The 24,377-nt window shown below is 35.9% G+C and overlaps 1 protein-coding gene across 2 annotated transcripts in view; it reads left to right on the forward strand.

The window, feature by feature from the left end:
- The first annotated feature begins 859 nt into the window (after window positions 1-859).
- LOC126378174 (retinaldehyde-binding protein 1) overlaps window positions 860-24,377 on the forward strand; it is a 34,054-nt gene continuing 10,536 nt past the window's right edge. The window contains exons 1-3 of one of the 2 annotated variants that reach the window (XM_050026416.1): window positions 860-1,010; window positions 8,096-8,339; window positions 22,858-23,014. In XM_050026416.1, coding sequence (XP_049882373.1) covers window positions 8,112-8,339; window positions 22,858-23,014 — 385 coding nt within the window. In that variant the 5' untranslated portion in view covers window positions 860-1,010; window positions 8,096-8,111. Of the gene's footprint in view, window positions 1,011-1,165; window positions 1,188-8,095; window positions 8,340-22,857; window positions 23,015-24,377 lie in introns of those variants that run through there. The other variant, XM_050026463.1, reaches the window with a different exon arrangement.

Raw genomic sequence — 24,377 nt, forward strand, 5'->3', positions numbered from 1 at the left:
GATGAACCGAGATTAATAAAGTTAGACACAAACGAAGACTATTTAATATAATTATAGCGAAATAAAAATAAGTCACTGCAAAGTTATGGATCATAATCATGATGTGCAGTTCTCGGGAATGTTCCCTTTTTGGGAACGTGGCCGGCAGTAAAAAGGTGCAAAATTTGTAAAAAGACCTTTTTTAACTAACCTTTAGGCAGATAAGAGCAGAGTACGGGAATAATAATTTGAAAAAGCAGCAAGTGTGAGAGTTTTTATAAGGAAAACATTCTCATTTGGGAACATTTCCAGGAACGGCATATCACTGATCATAAGTGATAAGTAGTGGATTTCAGAGGATAAAACTATTAGTTACTATTAAGTGACTGGGCACCCTCAGGCCTGTTGTCTTAAACGTTGTACCGGGTGAGAGCCTTCAGCGCTCCCCATTTGTCCGGCCAAGTAGTTAATGCCATCTGCGGCAAATCTACAATAAATCACGTCAAAATAAAACAAAACTATTAAGTGAAAACGTGAGCTTTTGGCGGATCAATAATAACATTAATAACCCTCACACAGTTGTTGAGGTTCGTAATCCATGTCACAAGCTACACGATAGAAGAAAACTAAGTGAATTCATATGTTAGAGAACACAGAACTCCAGACACCAGGGGGTTTAAAAAGGCCACTTATTTATAAGCAATTCCTTCAGTCATTCCCTATATTTCCCAAGTAGGAACTATAACTTTATATGAACACTCACTTTAAATTATAATATTATAAAATTTAATATAATATTTATGTTTAAAATAATATATCATTAGTTAAGTTTCAGTAGTTCCAGGCACCCCTACCCCGACCTTCGGTGGAGGGCGCGGAGGGCGACTCGGACGCCAGCAGCGCCTTATCTCGCGTCTATATAACCGGTGGCTGCATGCGCGCGCGCACACTCGCTTGCGCCGCTCACCGCCGTCGATCGATTTCCCGCCCTTTGTCATTTTCACGGCGCGTGCGTTTCCACCGCGAGTGAGGTTAGTGAATTTTCACCATTTTTTTTCTTTGTTACACTGCGTACTGGAGCGGTGACTTACCGGTTCGTGAACTGTGCCGTGCGTTCTGTTTATGTGTAAATTAATGTTGTGAAACTAATTCTTTTGCAAACCTAGTTAGTGTTAGCTCGTATTTTTGAATTGTGATTTTAGTTGCTGGTAAGATTTAAATGTTTAAAATAGGAACAATGGTAACTTAGTGTACTTAAATTTAAATTATTGTGCGTTTGATAAAAAGTTACTTATTAAAAGTTTTTTTTTATAAATTTATTGTACATTTGGTTCGGATGGTATTATCTATTTGGCTGAAGAGCTGAGGGCTATCAGCGATGCCGTAAAAGCTGTGTCAACCCCAGCGGCCCTTTGTGAGAAATTAATACGTTAAGTGATATACCGATCATTTCTGATAACAACTTGTAACTTGTAAACTAATCAATTTCTATAGCTTATTTAGTCTAATTTATCGCTGAACTGGCATTATGACTCGCTCTTAATAAACAAACTAAAAGTGCCAATGAACCGCCTAGTTCTCCAAAACCAATCTAGCATAAAATAGACAAATTGCATTGTCAGGCAGTTTTATTTGGCACATTGTAATATAATCATGTAGGCTCGTGCGGAGTTGACTGAACTGCCGATATCTAGTATAATTTGTTTAAGATACCTACCTACTTAATTTTGTTAAGTAGGCATTTTAATAATGGATACACAAATCTTAGGGGAATAACGGAGCGGCATTTTTTGGGATAACTTTGCCTTGTTTGAGATAGGCACCTATAATTAATTACCTATACGTCTCTGTATATTTTTTCTTGTTAAGTAGGTTAAAAAGAGATTTTCCAAGAGTTAATTCGAGGCAAATCTGCAATTGGCAAGACAAAAAAGAAATTGCAGTGATCTTCAACTGTTCGACTTTATTTTTTTCTTTCTTTATGTCGCCTTGCACTTAAAAGTCAGGTTTAGAGTCAAGAAAGAGTACGAACGGGTAATTGGAATTTTATCTTCAAAATATTATTTGTTCGTTTTAATTAAATCTTAAATGTCAACTTGGACATTCACAATTCCACAGTATTCAGTACCAACTAGTTAAATATTTTTATTGTTTATTTATGGACAAAGGAAATTATTCTGGTACGGACACGAGTACTAATATGTGTACACTTTGATACCATGTCACATTAACTTATTTGACAAATTAAACCGTAAATCTCATTAAATGTCAAATATGATAGTACGACAGGGTTCTAAAGTGGGTGGGTACATGATATTACTCGTGACTGTACATACCATAAAATAATAAGTTTAAATTAGCTTTGTTAAGTAACCTTTTTCGGCCAAAGAAACAATTCTAGAAAGAAAACAAGTGTTTCTTATCACTCACGTACTTAATTGACAAATACCTTTCAATATCGTGTCAATGGATTGATTCCGTAAAATGTTATTTATGAATTTATGACGAAAAAGGCATGTTATCTTTGACTTTCCTCTTCTTCTTATCGTGTGAGTTGTGAGGTGGAATACCAACCTCATCAACCCTGGTCAGGGTTATTACTGAGCCGCCAAAGGCCCCTGACATGGCTCATGTGACGACCAACGGCTTAACGTGCCTTCCGAAGCACGGATCATCTTACTTTCGGACAATCAGGTGATCAGTCTGTAATGTCCTAACCAAACTAGGGATCACAAAGTGATTTTTGTGATGTCCCCACCGGGATTCGAACCCGGGGCCTCCGGATCGCGAGCCCAACGCTCAACCACTGGACCATGGCAGCCGACTTTCCTCTTATGCCATAAAACTGGAGTGCTTAGGCTTTTACTAAGTAACTGTGAATCACCTTAGACCGTTTAGTATCTTATCGTCACATGAAATCTTGATCGATTGCTTATCTATTTAAAAATATAATGGTGCGGATTCCAGTACACACCATTTAATTGTATTTTAAGTTATACCTGTTATTTTCTTATCCGCCAAAAAGGAAAGGGACAAGGGACCGTCAGGCATTAAATTTATGGAACACACGTCAATTTAAGGCAGAAATCTAAAACAACCCTCTAAAAATTTCCCATTATTAGCCAAAGTGAAACCGACAGAATTAAGTTGACAGCACACGTCAAACTGGTTGCATACCAGCGAGAAACCTATTTGATTTGCCCGGGGTACTAATTAATTCACTCATTCATTTTAAAATTAACAGCTTCTGTCAATCATCCGATCCTTTCCTTTTCGGCGGGTAAGAAAATGACAGGTATAAGTAACTTAAAATAAATAAGTAATAAATAAATGGTGTCTGCAGGAATTAGCACTAATATAGTTTTAAACTATCGAGACATATTCTCATAATTACTTATAAAAAAACATAACACAGCATCACGGTTGTATCCCCAAAGGGGTAGGCAGAGATGCATTATATACACCCACTCCTTGCCAGCTATGTTCATGTTGATCATTGAATTCGAACTTATAAAGACGAATTCAATAAAAATATTAACATATTTTTATTAAGATTGTATGTATGTCGCAACTACCATGCTTAAACGTTGTACCGGGTGAGAGCCTTCAGCGCTCCCCATTTGTCCGGCCAAGTAGTTAATGCCATCTGCGGCAAATCTACAATAAGTCACGTCAAAAAAAAAGCAACTACCATGTATCTACCGTATTATTAAATCATTATCATCATTAATTTAAGAGTCACGCTCTTGTCGGTGTAGCATTCTCCATGCTACTTTTTAGGGAAAAATGGGGCAGTGGTTGCCCATATTTTAAATACCTAATTATCTATTTTTTTGAAATAAGTAAGTAATAGATACAATATTTAGAAACAGTATGAACCGATATTTATCACATTCTATAGTTGCCATCATAATATTAATAGTACGCATATTTTAGCGTGCCATCTTTAGCTACCCCGGAAGGGTCAATATACGTTAGTCATTCATAGAAATAGCACTATTAAGCCTAATATATCGTTCTCCATGACGTACCCACTTCCTAGTATTGTATCGTTGCTATTTATAACAAACAATTACTTTTCTTAAAACTTATTCATTATGTATCTATTTATATACATTCATAACCAGACTAAATCGTCCGACGTGCATTGAGTCAACTAGATTGCCACTATTTCACAAGTCTGCATTTTTTTTATAAATAGAAAAGTCTCTTTCAGCAATGTCGTGTCTACGGTCAGTTCTAAGCTCTCAATACAGACTCAAGTTGTATAAGCCATTGTCAAAATTAATGTTTGCCTCTAATAACAGCTTCTTCATTGTGTATAAAAATATAAAAAAATAGGTATTTCGAATACTTTTAAAAACTGTGAATTTTTAAAGACTGTGTAAAAGATTGAACTTTTACACAGTTCTTAGATTTTCTTAATGTTGAGTATAAACAAAAAGCAAACGAACGCAAATTGTTAGATTTAATATCGTGTATCAAAATTTGAATTCAGAACAAAAAAAATGTTTGAGTTTATTGTTTTTTTATTTGATTCTCGTTTTCCTGCGTGAACTGTGAACTGCGTCGCTTTTACTTATAACAATTACTTTGCCCGCATGGTATTTATGATACAGCCTGCATCCTCTCTAAAGGTCCATGCTAAATATTGGTAAAAAGAAATATATATCGGATGGTTCGTTTTTACCTACTATTTCTACCTATACAGACTTTATCTCTATATAATATTAATGCAGATATATGCATTTTATGAACGTATGCAACCAACTATTTAGCTATTTTGTTATTGAAATGCAAGGCAAATATTGCACTGCTAATGGCATTGCTGCATTGCATTTTATCTAATGTGATAAAATAATGGTGTTCATACATTAAAGCGTTATCTCTTTGTTGACTCTGAGTTGAGTTTTGTTTACTTGTAGCTCTGCCCACCCCATTAGGGATTACGGGTGTGAGTTTATATATGTAAGATATAAACAAACCTAATAATACAAGTAGATAGTATAGTTTTACACAAAGAACACAAAGATCTTATTCACCAAAAATGTCGAAGTTTATGTTTCGTTAGAATTAACAGAAAAAAATAAATTACATCTTACAATGGGATTATACAATTTTTAGTTCTTAATATTAATGTTCCAAATTCAAATATAAATAAAATAATAATAATAATAGGACTCATGTTTTATTGAACAAAAATTCGGAAGTGTTCCTTTGATTGATTGAGTATATACTCGAGTTCTTTGCCAACCAAATGCCGAATGTTTGACCGTGATGTTTTCATTGCCGTGATGCGTATTGTACTTGATAATGACATTCGGAAGCAAAACACTGTCAAGAAATATTTACATATGACAAAGTTCTGCTTGCAAGTCTAGTGCGTAAAATATCGATTATAAACTTGATATTTAGTTTAGATTATTTATTGCGCGTAAAACATCATTTACATAAAAAAAAAACTAATAAATTATTAATTTCTACGTAGTAAAGTTTTACGCAAGTTAGCGCGGCAAATATCTACGTCTATGGTTCAATAATGTACAAAAAGGTTACATTTCTAAATTATTTTATTCAAACTTAAAATAACATAAGAAGTAATTATCATAAAAATGTCTACTACAAGCGAAAATCACGGACTTTATATGTATATATTTTCATACAAAAGACATCAACGCGCATACAAGCGGGTGACATAGTTAGCAACGATTTGAAACTTTTTAATTCTTAGTAATTTTGGAGGGAAAATAGACAAAATACCCTTTTACTATGTAAAATAACTAACCAACTTATATTTGTATTTCTAACTTTTTTTGAGTTTATGTTTAAATATCGAATTGATGAGTACGACAATGATATCGTTATTAAGAAAATAGTATAGTAACTTAGATACGATAGTAAGTAACTAGTACCTATTTCTAAAAGCAAACACCAAATGTATTTCCAATTGATCTTGAAAGAGATATGTGGCACATGATCAGAATATGGGTGTTTACTTGCAAACCGGCGCGTGCGGCGGCGGCGTGCTAGGAATCCGCAACTAGGCCTTGTGTTGCGGCCAGTGTCAAGTCGCCTCGAGTGTCGTCGCCTTGTCGCCTCGAGGCTCGAGCCTCGAGTCTGTCGCCTTTGTAGGAAGTTTACACAACCGACTCCGCGATATTATGGCTATCTAACCATTGCCCGTTTACTAAGAAGTTTTGCTTAAGTACATAGATTCATGCGGGTAATGTTTTTTACGTAAATTAAGTAGTTTCGAGTGTCTTGTTATGTTATTGTTATATGTATATATCAGGTATATACAATGTCATGTCAATGTTTCGGGTCAGACAGAGTACTGCGGGGCGGAAGGCAAGAGGGAAACCACTGCCCTATTTTTTCCTAAAAAGTAGCATAGAGAATACTACACCGACAAGAGCGTGACGTGGAAAAACTCGAAGCAAATGGAATTCTATAGTGTTTGTTTACCCCGGTGGGAAATAGGCGTGAATTTATGTATGTATGTAGGTAGACTCGAAAGTCCCTTATTAGTTGAATTTAATCTCCAAGAAAGTTTATAAACTATTCTATTACAATATTTAAAAGGATGATTCACAATTACATAGGTATAAAAATAAAAAAATAAAAATAAAATAAAAAAAATATTTCAACTATCTACTTATATATTTTGAATTTGAAATATCGCAATGTCTCGCAATTTAAATACTAAGTACATCAACCTTGTTACGATGTAATTTGTTATACCTAAACTATACTAAAGGTAGATTCATTTTATTCGTCTGTATTGAACTAAAACAATTTTAATTGTTATATCTGAAGTTGACCTTGTTTTCAACTTCTTTGTGTTTTATTCTTGAATATACGATGAATATTAAAATACCTCAATGCGTAACACTCTTAGGTAATTTCGACCTTCTTGAATGTCTAATATAAATAATTAATTTAAAATACTGAGCATGATATTTTCACCAACGGGAAATACGGGCTTGATTTTATGTATATTTTCACTGCAATGCAAATAAAGTATTGAGTACTTACATAGCATCGTTAGTTTATTAAATTCTTACAAGTCCTGGACTTCTTAGCTCAGGTAGGTACTCTGTTCATCTTGCGATGGATGTACCTCTGCTTACCAGAGTGACTAGCCTAATTGGAAACATGACATGACCTTTTGTTTAAATTGAATAAGCATTAGAATAATCTATATGTCCATATAAGGTACTATAGACTTATACAGGATGTACGATGGGTAGGTAATGGTCAAACCGGAAGCTTCTAATCTGACGACCTTTAGGCTCAAAACTTAATAAATACAATAATACAAAGTGTTATTGACATCGTAATCAATACTGAGGGAGATGATTCAGAGCATGATTCTGAGTTAATATCAAGTAGAATTTTTGGTTGTAAAATTTTGTAAAGTTTTGACCGGCCAAGTAGTTAATGCCATCTGCGGCAAATCTACAATAAGTCACGTAAAACAAAAAACAAAAAAAAGTTGTAAAATTCATGTCTTTTTTGTGTATTTTTAAATTATTTTCAGTTCTATACTTATGCGATGGAAAATTCCACTTGATATGAACTCAGAATAATGAGCTGAATCACCCCCCTCAGCATTCGTTAGGATGTCACTAACACCCTGTATAACATCGGTAATAAAGTATTTTCGAGAAATATTTTGATAATAAATATTCGGAAGATCCCAAGTACTTTTAATATAAGATCTAACTAATTAAATATTCTTTATTGCACATAAAACATAAGTGTATCTATAGTATAGTTCCACATAGCTAGGTACAAAATTACAAATGTTTTTACGAGATGTCTGACAATAAAATATCTTGATATGATGGAAGACATGCGTAATTAACCTATTGCAAATCTGTAACATGGTTCAAGGAACTGTGTAATAATCTTAAATATCTTAACAAGCAGTATACGGTACTCGTATTTTTTATAGCAAATATTGCGGATTTGCCATCAACGATACACTACTTCATAAGAGATCTCACTCGGTAGCTTTTCAAAATAAACAGAACAACGGCACAAAAATTCACCCACAAAATTTTAAACACCATTCAAATAAACAACAAAATTAATCGATTGTTTTATTCCACAGATAAAGCGTAAACAAAATGAGTATCCCTGAATTCAGACTAGAACGTAATGTGGAGCTATCTCCGGAGACTAAGGAGATAGCCGAGAGGGAGTTGAGAGAGACCCCTGAGAGAGTGAGAGAGGCTCTGGAGAGACTCCGGGAGCTGCTCAAGGAGAACAAAGACCTATACTTCGGAGATGATGACGAGATTCTGACGATCTTCCTCCGGCCCTGCAAATGGTACCCTGAGAGCGCACTCGCATTGGTGAGTTGATTTTTAAATACATTTTGTTATTAAAGGGGTACAAATATTTTAGTGCGAATGGTAATAATAATGGAAAGAACATTACAAACAATGATTATACGGCCTTATGCGGAATGGTCTTTATGTTTGATCAATTTTTCCGCAGTCATCTATTTTTTTTTTTATAAAATTAACTAGCTTCATATACAAAATATGTTGGTTCCTCTTTTAATTATTTATAAATGTCATAAAAAAGTAAAGTGAAATGGTAATGTTCATGAAAATAATTCTTTATTTTCTTAGGTGTTTTTACACTGTTTTATTGTGCACTTATCATATTATTATGGTGTGGAAATGAAACAAATGTTTAATAATATTTGATTAAGAATTATTTTAGTTTGATGACTGTTTCTAGATTTCCTTTGTTGGATGAAGTATGCTACCTACTTTGATAACACACGTACGTGCATATATATTTGACATCATTAAATCTATCATTCTGTCAATAATAATATAACAACATAAATATCTTTTGTTGACAAAAAAAGGTTATCTCGCAAAAATAAGTGTTGTGCAATAAACCAGTCCCATTAGACCCGTGGACCAAAGTTACATTCATATAAAGGCACGCGTAAACATAGAAATGTGATGTCTTTAAGATTTGGGTAATCAACCCGTGATCGGGGACATACGTAACGCAAGTCAGTGTACTCTCACTAGATAGCAAGTAACGTGTGACCGGACCTAACCTCAATGTTACTTGCGTAAAAGAAAAAGTGTTGTCAAGTAACAAAATAACGCGCAATACGACAAAGTCGTCTATTTAAAGTTGTATTTATATTTTCTGCTTGTACTAAATTCGAAATTCAAAATAAAATAAATATTCAAAAAACACCACGCTCAACTATAATTTCAGTTGTTCCAAAATCATACGAAACCCCTTTATTGCACAAAACACAACATACAGGACAGTTCCAAACGAACAAAAGAAGCACAATAGGCGGCCTTTGTTGAACTTAAAAATCATACTCCATTTTGAATCCCTAGACTTCATCGTCAATTTCAAGAAACATTATGATCTTTTGCCTTAGTGCGTTGTTAGAGCTCATAATAAGATTATCAAGTTATAAGCTAGTGCACGAGGTGCCTAATTGTTAAGTATTCATAACCGGTGTAGTGTGGCATGAATCTTGTTTTATATTCATAATACACTTTTATAAGCACTCTAGTAATACTGCATTTAGAACAAAATAATAGAGCGAGCCAAAGGCAGAGTTTGCGCAAGTTGACTGATTGTCTGTTGGGCAATGCTTTGTTTATTAGTACAACGCGGCATCGTCGTCCTAGACCTACGCTATTATATGCTCGTTTACGTGGCAAGGACCTCAAATAACCTCTCATTATTTATACGCCTTTTACTTAAATTATTTAAATAGGTTTGTTGAAATTACAAATTACTAACATTGTCCAAACATGATTATACAATAGGGTAGCGACAATTTATGCACTTACGATTGCGTATTTCTCAAAAAAATATATTATTTTGTTCAATATTATATCTAAGTAACGTTAAAAAGGCTGTGGTAGGTATCCAATAAGTTGCTAATGCCTATTAGTTTTGCAATAACTGCATATCTACTGTTATTTTCCAACTTTAAAAAAATATTATCTACTCTTTCTGAGATTGCGGAAAATCTATTTTTTTTTTTTTGGTTTTGTTGTTATGTTATGGATAGATGATGAAATGATAAAATTTTCCAATCAGTGTTGACATGTGATAGTTATATACGACTATCAAGTTATTCAATCGCTTTGTGAAGTCTTGTATACGTTACTTAAAATTTCCTATGTGATACCCAGTATAGGACTGGGGGGTTAAAATGGCCACATCGAAGCAATTCATCTAAGAAAGCAATATTGCAATTTGACATTTGCACATATAAAAGTTAGTGCGCAATGCAAATAACTGTCAAATAACAATATTGCTTTCTTAGAAAAATTGCTTCGATGTGGCCATTTTAACCCCCCTGTACTTCTAGTTCTAATATTTACTTATTCTTTATCATAAAGATAGGTGCTCCCTTCTATTTTCAAGTATTTCATTGTAGTGCTGTTAGGAAACCAAACAGAACGATAAAGTACATACTTACTGAGTTCTAAATTCAAATTCTTATACACAATTTAATAATTGATGAGCATGGAAATTAGCATTCGTTTGTATTTGGAATAACGATAATCGTCGAAGGACTTTAAGAAAACAAAAGCACTCTAGGCATCTTAAATTAAATGTCATTGGACCCGTAATACATTTGTTATATGTTTAAGTTTGTGGTCTCTTTCTCATCAGTATTTTGCCAGTCGGACAGCATTTTCGGTAGCATTCATAAGCTCCTCCCGCGTACAGGTGTCAGGGCATGCAAGGCAAGACGTCACGTGAGCCATAGTAAGTGGCGTAACATCACATCCGATCCGTTCAGAAAATCCCACTTGGACAGGTTATCTTTAATTCGACCAACCTGTGGTCGGAGTCTATTTAAAGATTTCCAGGTCGGCCTTGTCATCTCTAGACCCGGTGGAAGGTTTCTATTTCTCTTTGGTTTTGCATTTTGTATTTCCTGTTTGTGCAGTAAAGTATTTGTTATAATATGTTCTTCGAGAGGGGGACAGCCTCGCATTCAGCTGGTTTGACATCTTTAAAAAGCTGTTACGGCTCTTATAAGTTTGTGTTGGACTACCTTACGTTCTGTAACATCTCGGTAACACAATGCGTCTGTTGTGAATCTATGATCTCATCCACACGTTCTATGAACGATAATACTTGTCTTCACACTAAAGTCTATCTATAGGCAGAGTTGAAAGGTTCATTTACAAGCTGTGACATAGCTCGTTGCTTGACAAATATTTATTAATTATTTATAAAAGGCTTCTTTGTTAATACAACTTTGCATTCCGACTTTATCACCGAATTGATACTATTCTTTGTTCGTTACAAAGTGTCATTTCTGTGCTTCTTTTGTAGCTATGACACGTTTGGAAATGTCGGTAGAATTATAGAAGTCTTTTGTAGAAAGAACCTACTTTGAAATTGAATTTGAATGTATATATATTATAGTATTTATGTCCCAAAAGTGGATGCGGATTTTATTTTTACAGCGCAACAGCTTTCTTTTTCAAAAAGTCTTTTATAGTACTAAATTGCACGCAGAATAAAAAGTCTAGTCGGCGTTGACGGTCATAAAACATGCAAGCATCGTAGACATTACATAATCTCTACGAGGTACTTTTAAAATGCAAACCGAATGTTATTCAACATGCAATTACGGGTCGTCAACCAATCGCCTATCTACTTTATTTCGAATTGTTTGTTTTCGCTATCATCGTGACCGATAGCCGCACAATGCTATCTATTCGTCGACCGCGTGTCAACATACAGTTCCAATATTGTTTGTATTATCTATCTTTGGAACAATATGGACCGAATTACGATACTTACGTGTCGACTCGTAATCTTATTCAACAGGGACTAATTACAATAACATATTGGTAAGGTCATTTGTGACTTTCTTAGCAACTGGATGAGATGTTTATGAATGTTGTTATAGAAAGAAAGAAATAAACATTTATTGTTTTAGTACACCACAGACACGGGTTATAAGTACCTAAGCAATTCGTACTTACTAATGACGTAAATATTTCTATTTTTAGTTTTTGTATTGTGTAATGTACAATAAGCAATATAAAGTCAACGACACATGACTTGGCAACAGATTATATAATCAACTATGGAGGTGCCGATGCCTCAGGCAGTGGGGCAGGTCGCAGCTTCCTAAAGGCAAGCGAGTGAACATAGAATGTCGCAAGTGACTTCTACTCTGTACCCTACCCCAGACACCTCGTTTTACACAGACACTACACATTGGAGACTTAAAGTAAAACCGATGAGGCGAGGGGGGGGGGGGGGAGGGATAAACCTAGCTTAGAAGAGAGCGGTATACGCAGTGTACGTGTGTATTCCTTATTCTTTGACTATCTTACTTGAGTTGTAACCGGTGGTATTTCTTCTACGACGAACCACCCTACAGTTTGTGTACCTAAAAGACGCTCAGGTGCAACTTAATATAAACCCGTGTCCAGCACACATAATATTAGATGGAAAGGAATTGATCGACCTAATATCGACTGACAAACCACTATGCTCATAAACGTCACAACTTTGACAGATCTAATTTATACAGCGCATTGAGATTGAGATCTTATTGAATAATACTAATACTTACTACAGAGTATCTACCTGACACGAGGGTTGATGAGGTTGGTTATCCACTTCTTCCGTATGAGGAAGAAGACTAGGTTGTCATGTAGCTTAGATCTTAAAGAAATACAACTTAAAACCACATTAGGTATTTAAAACATACCGCGTAGTGACAGAATATTATTAGAAAACTTTCCTATAGACTAAATAATAATAATGTTTATGAAAGAATGTGAATGAGCTATTTCAGAGAGTAGGAAGAACTTAAAGATAAGGGTAGTGTCATAGGTCACGGGCTATCACGAAAGATAAGCGTATCTGTTATCACTCGTTAGGAAACGGTCACAACAACTCACACATAATAAACGTTGATTATTTCCACACGTACACTCATTAGAAAACAAATAATGCTACATTTGTGTATGGAGTTTCCAAGAATACTATATAACTAATGATTAGGGTTTAACAGTGGAAGTATTCTGAGGAATAAGCTTTTCAAACAGAAAATTATAAGTCTCCTTACCGTGGGCCTGTATATCTGCACATTGGGTTTTAAAACTCATTACAGTAAGCATAAAGCAACGAAATTTGAGCGTTGATCGCATTGGGTAGGTGCACTAATCAAGTATACTTTTTATTATTTCATTTTCCGCCCGCGACTTTAACTGCGTGGATTTCGGCTATCGCGCGCGGTTTGTTTACTACCATCATCATCATTAGCCCATTAACGTCCCCACTGCTGGGGCACGGGCCTTCCCTATGGATGGATAGGGAGATCGGGCCTTAAACTGCTAATGCAGCCGGGACCAACGGCTTAACGTCCCTTCCGAAGCACGGAGGAGCTCGAGATGTAAACTACCAAACCCGCCTAAATAATATAAAATCCTATGTTTCTTTCCCAAGGGCTAATCTAACTGAGAACTAAATTTCATGAAAATCGGTTTAGTAGTTTTTTAGCTTGAAAGCGTAACTAACAGACAGAGTTACTTTCGCATTTATAATATTAGTTCGGAAGAGGTAGGTAACAAAACAAAACCGTTTTGCGTGATCCGCACCTATTTTTTGTTGTTGTTAGCATTGCATTCGAATAAACTCACAAACAACTCGACTCATGTCATCCTCTGTTAAGTGCAAATACCTACAATATGTACTTTGACTCCAATGTCAACCGCTTCAAGGATTTTATTACTATAACTGCATTCTGAACAGTATCGGCGGATATAATGGCTATTAACTACCAATGCGGATATTACGCGAAACGCATTAATATAAAAAAAATAATGAATAATTTGCATATATATATAATTTACGCCTATTATTCCTCATGGCAATGAGATGGATGGCAGAACTACAAGTAATTAGAAGACAATTTAAGAAGTCCTAAGGTCATCAGCATATCCTAAGCATTATGCCGTTTTTTACGGGGTCGGTTAACCTAACCTAAAAAGACAGGTATGTTTTAAAGAAACGACTGCCGAAAACCAGCCCAATTACAGGTTACGTAAAAAAAATAAGATCTCAAACATGAATTCGAAAATCATTGGTCTAGGCTTTGAATGCTGGATTTAAACCTGCGATGTCACGATTAGAGCCAAGTTTTCTTCCAGCGGTGCCACGACGGCTTTAGGGTTTTTAAAATAAATGTTGTAAGAATTAAAATTTCAGTATCTTTGTACCTAATTGTAAGTAAAGTTGCTACTAGCTGATCATTAAACTATTCCTCATCCGTCCTAATACGTATCGTCTTTAGTTTTTGTAATAATTTACGCATAATATTATTATAATGGATTAATTGCACAGTACGCGGAAGATTCGCAATATTGCGCACGCTGCGCGGCTATGAAATGTTGGAGAAAACTAACTTCAAGGTCCGACGGTACCTGCCTGCCATTAGTGGTATTGAGTGAGCGGCCGCCGGCCGGTGTTAAGTCAGAGGCACATATTTGATGAACAGGTATCGTCTGGTCCTGTGTGACTCTCGAACTTAGTACACAAAACAAGTTTTACAGCAGGGTTAAGTTCTACAGGAATTCAAATCAAATTATTCGATTTATCGTGTATCAGAATTTGAATTCAGAACTATGTACTACTCGATAAAACAAAACTAAAAAACAATAAAGTACCACTTAGTTTTGAATTCAGAACAAATTAAAAAAAAAACGAAAATATAAATTCAAATAAAAAAATATATTTTTTTTTGGTTCAAATACTGATACACGCACGATAAATCTAATAAGTAATATGATGAACCTGGAAATTAGCAATCGTTTGTATTCGGAATAACGATGCTTGCTGAGGTTCATTAAAAAATAGAAGCATTGATCTACTAGCAGCTACCAATTAAGAAGCTCATGAAATAGTTACCGGCGCGCGCGACCTAGCTAACTCCTTTGTTTCACCAGTTACCTCATGTGACGGGATCCATTGCGAAACATGCGATAATATTACGATAATATTACTATGGTTATTGCGATACGGTTTTATTTAACAGCGAGTATGGATGTTATAGCTAGACTGGTGTAGGTTAAGTAGCCGGTTGCTTAATACAGCTATTGTTTTCTTTAGCAATGCAATGTTTAGGGGTCAATAGGGAAGTAAAATACTGTTTATTTGGAAAATATTTACTTGGATTATTATTTGGTAGGTAATATTCTCACACAGAGCAGTAGCAACTGTCAGTACTATTCAGAGGTGGAGGACAGGAGCCCTATTACGGCTTTGAAATAGACTGCTCTAGTGATGTGACGACCAAAGTTAACCTTTTAAAAATAAATATTATATTAACACGCGCTATCCATAATTACATTCATTTTGAGATTTTCATTGCGAAATGTAAATGAGCTATAATTTGAAACGAATGAGAACGCATCAACCTTCATATAGGGCGAAGGCTGCGTAGGTTGTGAAATCAGTACAAAGAGCAATTACTATTAAACATTATAATTATTCCGACCCAAATAGGCGGCCTCCCTTATATTTTTCAAGAATTCGAATGGGAAGGGATCTTATTAGGTTTTTGTATGATAAATAACATAACAAAAGCTTAACCTAGCGGTAGTCAGCATTCGTTTGTTGGACCAACGTAATAGCTGGTGAGTCGTATCCCTGTTAAGAATGGCAGTAAAAATGCACCTAAGATAAATTAATAATTCACAACACAACAGTCTTCTTCTTCTAAGTGTTGCTGAGTAACGCAATCTGGGGATACCCTTATAATTATGTCCGCGTGTATCTATTTAACTATTGATGAATTTGGAGTGGTGTGTTTGTTTTGATTTGGTTTCTATGGAGTGATGAAGGCGATTACTCCACCGACAAGAGCGCACCTCTTAAATAAAGAGAGCGGATTTGGAGGAAGCAAGAGAAGTGTGTCAAGACCGATGCAAATGGAAATCCATAGTCACTGCTCATCCCGGTGGGAAATAGGCGTGAGATTATATGTGCGTATTAAAAGCCGTTTGCATGCGTGAGTCAATGTTGATAGAAAGGTAATTGAACTCAGTTGCTTAATAATATAAATAATATACAACTTCAATATACTTCACAACAAAGAGATTCTTATAACCACAGGTCTTTTTAAAAGTTCTTCAAGAATGTACGCATGCGATAAATACATACAAAGTAATATGTCACATAACACGAATGTCTGCTTGATCTTTTCGTGAGTATATCTATTCAAAAAATCGACGAAACGTTTCGAGAAAAGGTAGGCAGTGCCTTGCTATTGCGCTTCGCAGATTAGTCGACCTATTTACTAAGTACCGAATAGAACATTGCTAGATCCAAGTATTTCTAAAGCTAATGGCTTTAGCTAGCCGTTTACTCCACGAGCGGTTGTTTGAGAGTAGGTATCCAAATCTACAATCTACTTATCGAATTTTATATATAGAATGAGAAACTTACTTTTTCTTATTTGTTCCAAATTAACTTATTATTCCAAGGAGAAAATTAAATCGAAAAAGCCTGACTCACACTGGACAATCAGAAGCTCGAAGAGAAACTAAGCACGAGTAAGTTCTATAAAAACAAAAAAAAACCCACATTCTTCTTCTGAGGCTTCCTATTCGCTGACTTCGACCTCTATAAAAACACCAAGAAACGCAAATGACTAAACAATTACGTGTTTAACACAAAACGTTGCGAGGTAATCCAGAGGGCGCGTGTAATCAGCCACTCGGTGACGCGGCGCAGGCGCACGTTATCGGGCGATACGAGCCGGATGCGGCGGGTATCACCCGCACTGTCACTGCCCACTGCAGATTGATTGTAAATATTACAATTATTTTATTTCGGGAGCTTACAGCCACTTTGAAATTATAATGCAAGAATTTATTGTGGAATTCGACATGTCATCGTGGTGAAACTCTCAACCAATGTCTATGTAGGCTGTTTTTGAAGTGTCCTTTATCGCAACACATCTTTTTAAACGTGACTTGTTGTAAATTTTGTGATACCCCTGTTTGGAGACCGCATCAATTCAGTCATAGTGTCACGGGTTCGACGGGTTCTAAACCACTGAATTCGATTTTATGAGTTTGAATTCATATTTGGAACATAATATAGATAATTGATATTACATTTGCAGCAGGATTTGGCCCGGTTAATGGCAATAGGCTCACCCTCTATTACATGAGACTTAAAGATAGTGAGGAGTGAGTATACTATACACTTCTGCCTCTCTTCGGGGATACAGATGTGATGTTGGTTATGTTTTATGTTGGTATTTTTGCTTCGGATGTCATTTACTCGGCTGCGCAAACGGGGAACCCTGAAAGTCTCCTTGGTAAAAATGTTAAGACGACATACCTGAAGATGCCCATTGGTAGTGCGAGCCTCAGTTCAGGGCGTTGTCTCAGAGGATAACGTCGGAGAGAATCGGCCCAGAGTGCCGATATATTCCGCACTAAGTCATTTGTGTCATGATAATGATTACTTGATTAATCGGCCTAACTCGACCTTGCATGCTTCACATTAGTGCGTTAAGCCATAGATAAGCCTAATTACGGATATCCACCGATTAGTTTTATTGACGTATCGGTAATAAACAACAAATATCTTGCCCGATAACCGCGGGACAATGATAAGAGTAATAACTTCTTTTATTTTGCTTAGAGGAAGTCGCTACTATCATTAGTAACTTAAATGATACATGTTCATTAAACAGTAATGTTTTGTTTGTTGTATCCTTGACAAGATTACTATAGAGTTCATTGTTATAATTATTTTCAAATACCTAACTAAAAAGCTTAGACCGCGTTCGCTATTTATAAAAGCTTTGTCAAAGTGTATAAAAGTAATTTGTGTGATAAGTAAATAATAAAGTATAGTGTAATAATAGGTTGATGAGATTGGTAATTCACCTCACAACCCACATGATAGAAGAAGAGAAGTAAGTAATTACTTTCGGAGCCGTGGTAGCCTAGGCCGTGGCAGCTCAGTAAGAAGAACGCTTGACTCACACTGTCAGGTCTCAGGTTTGGCCACGGGCCTAAACCAATGATTTTCGAATTTGTTTCCGAATTCGTGTTTGGATGATAAATGATTATCAATCACGCGCTCGGTGAAGAAAAACATCGTGAAGAGACCCACATACCTAGTTACCTAAAAATGTGTTTGGAAGATACCGGTGTGATTAGGTTTTCTATTCAGTTTGGAAGGTCAGACAAGCAGTCGTTTCGGTAAAAAACTGACCTGTCAAAGCTTCAGGTGTCTTAAGCGGCCTCCGTGAGAAACGGGGTAAGGCTAATGAAATGAAAAATTGAACTCAATACTCTCTGCTTACACGTCTTTACTTTGCAAGTCTTTTCTGAAATTAGCAGATATACTTACTTAGATATATTCTGTTTTGCAATTCGGTTTGCGAAGGACTAAGAGCCTTTTTTCTTAACAAAGTAATTCGGCTTTTACTTTGTTAAGTAAAAAGGCTGTTAGTCCTTCGCAAACCGAATTGCAAAACTGAATATATATCTATCTGCTAATTGCAGCGTGTAGCATGGTGTAGCCGTTATTTATCAGTCAGAGACCGAGCTAGGACAAGCTATTAAATTAACAGCGTTATTATGTATTAGGTAAGAGTGCGATGTACTGGGGTGTCTGGTGCAATCGGTTACTATACCGTGTTGCAACGGCAGGTTAAAGGCTCACTAGAGCCCGTATTGGAGTGACCTCTGCGATGGACAAATATAGGTCAGGAAACTGACCTTTAAACGATGACTCTGGCTCCATTATTGGCCATACAGAAAGTCTAAACGTGCGATTTAACGTGCCTTCTCAAGCACGGAATCTTTTTATTTTTCGGATTAATCAGGCGTTTTAGCCTGAAATGTCTTGACCTCAAGGGACTGCCGCACAAAGTGATTTCGTGTGTCATACGTGTCCCGGGAGTCGAACCCAGGACATTCGAATTGTGAGCCCAACGCCCAACTATTAGACCACGGAGACCATCGTACGCCGTGCGCCCCTAAAAATCTCAATTTTGTAGCATTTTCGACGACTCAGTGGTAAATTCTAAGATTCACCAGGCGCCTGCCCTGGTGAAAGTTCGAAATTAACGATTATTACTACGAGCTTTTACAGTAATTTATAATAAGTACGTACAAATAAATAAATAAGTACAAATAAGTAAAACTATAATTGAGGCACAGTTAAAATGCTCCCTTTTATCATCTTTCGACCGAATTCAATTTTAAAATATCTTTATTCAGTAGGTAACATAGTTACACTTTGAATCGTCAATTTTTATATAACGAACGTGTCATCCGTCTAAAACTGCAGATTCTCACAACCTGTATAGAAGAATGTGCCCATCACGCTCGCAGCAACGTTACCCCGTTGGATGAGTCGCCTCCTTGCTCCCCTAGCCGTTTGCCCAACTCTCTGATAAAGCGCTTCCCTTCAGATCCCCAAGACCCTGCCGTTACACTTAAAAACGTGTATGCTTAAAATGATAATTTATTGAGAACAGTGCGATAAGTGAGACATGTGGTGTAAAAGACGATATAGTGACTAAGATTGAGAAGGGAATGTTAAGTTGGTTTGGACACGAGCGGGTGAAGGGTAGGGCTTATGAAAGAAATATATATTATAAAGATCTAGAAGGACACACATTGATCAAATTGTAGATGTCCTTATAAAAGTTTCAGTAAGATCTACTTTGAAACGGCGTGTGTGTATGAAACGATTGATGAATGTGGAGGAAGCAAGAGAAGTATGTCAGGATCTATCAGGATCTATTTAAGCCAATGGAATTCCATAGTCTCTGCTTACCCTGGTGCGAATAGGGGTGAGTTAATGTATGTATAATTTATTGCCAACTTCATCTTTCTAAACAAAACACAGGTCAATGTCAATTACTTTTTAATTAGCTGACCATTTTTTAATTAGCTAACCATTCGCATGGTTAAACCACGCCTCTTAAAAAGGCATAATACTTATGTTTTATAGCTTTTAAAACTATAAACCTTTTGACGTTGAGATATTATATACCTAGTTATACTCAGCAGTGGGACGAGTTTAGACTGTTTGTTTAAATTGTCAAAAAAAATGTGGAGGTCTTAGGATGTAAAGAAAGACAATTCATATTGTATTACTTCAAGTATAATATTTTATGAAGTTAGATACCTAATTTATTGGGTGTATTGTACCTATGTAACGCAATTCGTCTAGGCCCCTGTGCCGAGATTTTGCCGCGTGCAGCTTCTTTTCCCCGGCTATAGGTACAGGTTGTTTGAAGCTGCAGCAGTTTTAGGCGGATGAGACGTTCGTTATATAAAAAATGACGATTCAAAGTGTAACTGTGTTACTCACTGAATAAAGTTATTTTTGAATTCGGAATTGGACTCATTCACTGTCGTAAATAAAAATAAAATAAATACTTCCAAGTTCGAAATAAAGAAGTTCTCATTACAATTAAGTTGTTTTAATATTACATCATATTAATAATCAATATTTACAAATATTCAAGACATAACCGGTGATGTTAAATATTATGAGAAGTTAATTTGATTCATATACACATCTGGATAACAATAAATAAAATATTATGATGATATTTACACAGGCTTTTATACTTCATTTAGGCCATGTTAACCTTAAAGTACTACGGGATTGCAGGCTGATCATCCGATCGTCCGATAGTAACATCGTGCATCGGAGAGCACGTTAAACAATCGGTCCCGGCTACACTTTTACTTACTTACTTAGTTTAGTGCTTTTTTTTATGGATGCAGATTGTTATCCTACTACTTTTTTCTACTCTGCTTACCGCGATCGAGGTTACTGCTACGAGATTACGCACGTGTCGTTCTTTGTATGAATGTGACAGGTTCACAACTGTGCAAGTAACATCTAAATTACAAGTAGTAATAGTAGTATTCATTGTAGCAATTTGTAAGGACATAAATCACTAATGATTGGCGTGCAAGACTGACAGAGGTCTCGAGTTTGCATTAGCCTTTTCATGTCGTTTCACAATTTATGTAGTTACCAGAAACTTAAGCAATTTACCATACGATCGGAACTAACAAGGAAATGAAACCATTGTGTTTCAGATAATGTAAGCGATTCCGTATTATGATAACAACATGCGAATGCAATTCAGTCCGAAGAACGTCAATGTTTTTGTTTTCAATTCCGATTTGTACGCATTAATAATTTAAGTAAGTCCGTTTATCAACCACGCAGGTGGTATTGCGTCTGTTTTCCGAATTCCTTTTGTAGATTAACATTATCAGAGAATAATAAAAATACATTGTTTGTCACTGAAATAACTGGCATTCTTGTGTAATATTGTTGGTCTAGCAGTTGCCATCGACACGATAAGAAGAAGCAAAAATCTCGGTGAGGTATGGCTACTTCCTTCATCTTGCGATGGATGTACTGACTACCCCAATCGGGAATTATTAATTAAAAATGAGCTTATGTTATGTTATGTGATATTGAATTTGTGTAACATTAGAATTTAAAATTAGATTATCAGTTTCTTAGGCACAATAACAATAAATAAATGTAGTTTGGTATGTATCTGTTACTAATATCCAAATTTCAAAAATATAGTGTTATAAACAAATAGGTTTATCATTGACTGCACGGATAAGACTATTATGAATAAGTACATAATAGTCTTACTAAAACTGTTAAAACAATTTCGCAGGGCATAGTAATAAGATTTAATAAATAAATAAAAATGTATTCTAATTAATTAAATAGTTAAATTTCCCAATGTGATTAGAATGGAAGGACGCCACAGATAATATAAAACACAACATTGAACTATACGATATAATGATCCGAGCTTCGATGTAACCTAACCTAACCTAACTTCAGTAAGTAGATATATTTCTAACCTTAGCGTTTTTAAGTTTATCGTTGAAATCATCTCGCAATTTAAAAATCTTTATTCCTTTGGTAATTACTGTCTACATACAATTTTATGGGGACGTGATGTCGTCAAGGCATCCATTTTCCTAGCAATTAAGACGATAGTATCAGTTCTGTTCTTTGACCGTAAAGATACTTAACAACTAATCTAAACTCTATAATAACCGCAATACGCAATACGAATTACATATGTCAGCGGTATTATAGTGTTGCCACACGCTTGTGAAATAGACTCACAAATGTCGACTTCCCAAGGTGTTCCTTGATTTACCATAAGTACTTACATTCGGCAATGATTAGTACCTACGTATTTATAAATGTAGTACTTAATATATTTTTACGTCTCGCCACTAAATTTTATATTTCCCTTAGGGGCCACGCATTAGGGCACCAAGCTGGTGCCATCAAAGCCGCGCTAGTAGCAATCGAATCCGGAATAATTTCCCAACAACCAACCATTCCTAGTGCAATTTTTTAAAGGAAACTGACCCTCGCCTAATACTTTGTAGTTTATGGCACCTCATATTAAATGAGTAATTGGTGACTTTGCCACGGGACCCATTTTAGGAAAAGCTGTCCTAGTGAGATAGGGCCCTAAACCAGTGGTCATTGACCAGACTCCTTCTTCATTACAGGTTGACAAGAGAAAATCGACATATCTATTCTGGTATTGACGGACACACAAGGTTTTGTATTATTTGTCCTTTAAAGCTAGTTCAACAGGCTAGTTGATATCAAATAAGATACATACATGAATCCGCAAAAACACATTCAGGAGCGCGGGGCAGTCCGAATGCAAGCTTTGCGTTACCTGTCAACTATTATGACCTCATCGGGCCACCGAGCTAAAGACCATTTTCTATCTCTAACTATTGCATTGCTTTACGTATTTTCTATTTTTGTCTACAGATGCGTGGTGTAGCGGAGTTCAAACGCGATAATGCGGCTCTGCTGGACGGCCTGCTGCCCGAACATGAGAAGGATGCATTCCTGGACCATAAGGTGGTTAACGTGATGAAGGGCAGAGACCAGAAGGGCAGACGGGTGCTCATTGTCAACTGTGGAGGTATGTACTATTTTGATATTTTTGTATGTAATGTGATTCTTTGGCGGATAAGGGTGAACTCTTACCGAAGTGGAGGGAAGATGTGCAGAATTGACTAATCATAACGAGCAAGAGATTGAGAGATGTTCGCAACAGCAAAGACCGCAAAGAGAGAGTAAGGGAGAAGGCTGTGAATGGGGATTTGGGTACGACTGCTGGGTGGAAATAATGTTTTTACTGACAATATTGTACAATAGCCTAGCCAATCAATTTTTAAGTGAGAGGCTATCGAGTGTCGTGTGGTAGAGCAAAACTACAATCGTAAAATATGAAAAACAAACAGATCACAATATGACTAAGCAAATAGCTTTACTATAACTACCTTTCAATATATGAAGCAAACACGTGGAGGTATAATCAATTATTGTTACTGTTTAACTTGTAAAGATTATTTAATATGTAAGTGATGGTAAGGAATCACGTTTTATTAGCGCGTGTTATAATATTAGCACTCTGTTGCACAAATATTCATTTGTAGTGAACGAAGATAAATTATTTTTTGATGGTATATTTTGACGTCACTTATTGTAGATTTGCGGCAAATGGCATAAATTTTTTGACGGTGCTAATCTCAGTATGAACTATGGACTATTCTCAATGAAGCCTTCAAATATCCGATGATGCAAAAAAAAAAAAAAATTTCGTACCTAATGCGTTGTCTTTACTATTTATTTTAGGACAAACAATGAAAGAAGTAGGTACAAGGATTTTGAACCATTAGGTTGTAACCCTGACACTAGGGTTGAAGAGATCGGTCGTCGATCTCATAATTCACGTGTGAGGAGGAGGATTAGGTTGTGAGTTAAAGTAGGTATAAGGTACATAGGTACTATCGTAGAATAGGCCAACGAGTCAAATCAGTTACTTTTTACTAAACGTCAGAATACGAAATTATTATGGAATTTGTATGAAAAAGCATACTGTGACGTCATAGAAAGACGTGACAAAATATCAGACTTATTGTTACGTTCTTTGAATAAATTCATAAATAAGTTAAATAGAAAGAATAAAATGTTTTTCGTTAATTTTAGCTCTGTCTTAATTTAGTAATCACAATTTCATAATTTTTATCTTGACCCTAATACACGACGCAGTCATCACGTCACTCGATGGAAAATATTGTTTGGTTTTATTCGGTTTACGGAACGGGCAAGCAATCATAAGCTCACGACTATATCCCAATCTCAATCCCAAATTGGGATAGTCAGAGGTACATCCATCGCAAGATGAACTAAGACCCACACCGTATCGTGCTTTTTGTTAGACCACCGTGATAGGTGGTGAGCCGTATCGCTATCTATAATGGTCGAGCCAACTGTGTTAA

Source organism: Pectinophora gossypiella, chromosome 1 (assembly GCF_024362695.1).
Source record: "Pectinophora gossypiella chromosome 1, ilPecGoss1.1, whole genome shotgun sequence".
Classification (NCBI taxonomy): Eukaryota; Metazoa; Arthropoda; class Insecta; order Lepidoptera; family Gelechiidae; genus Pectinophora; species Pectinophora gossypiella.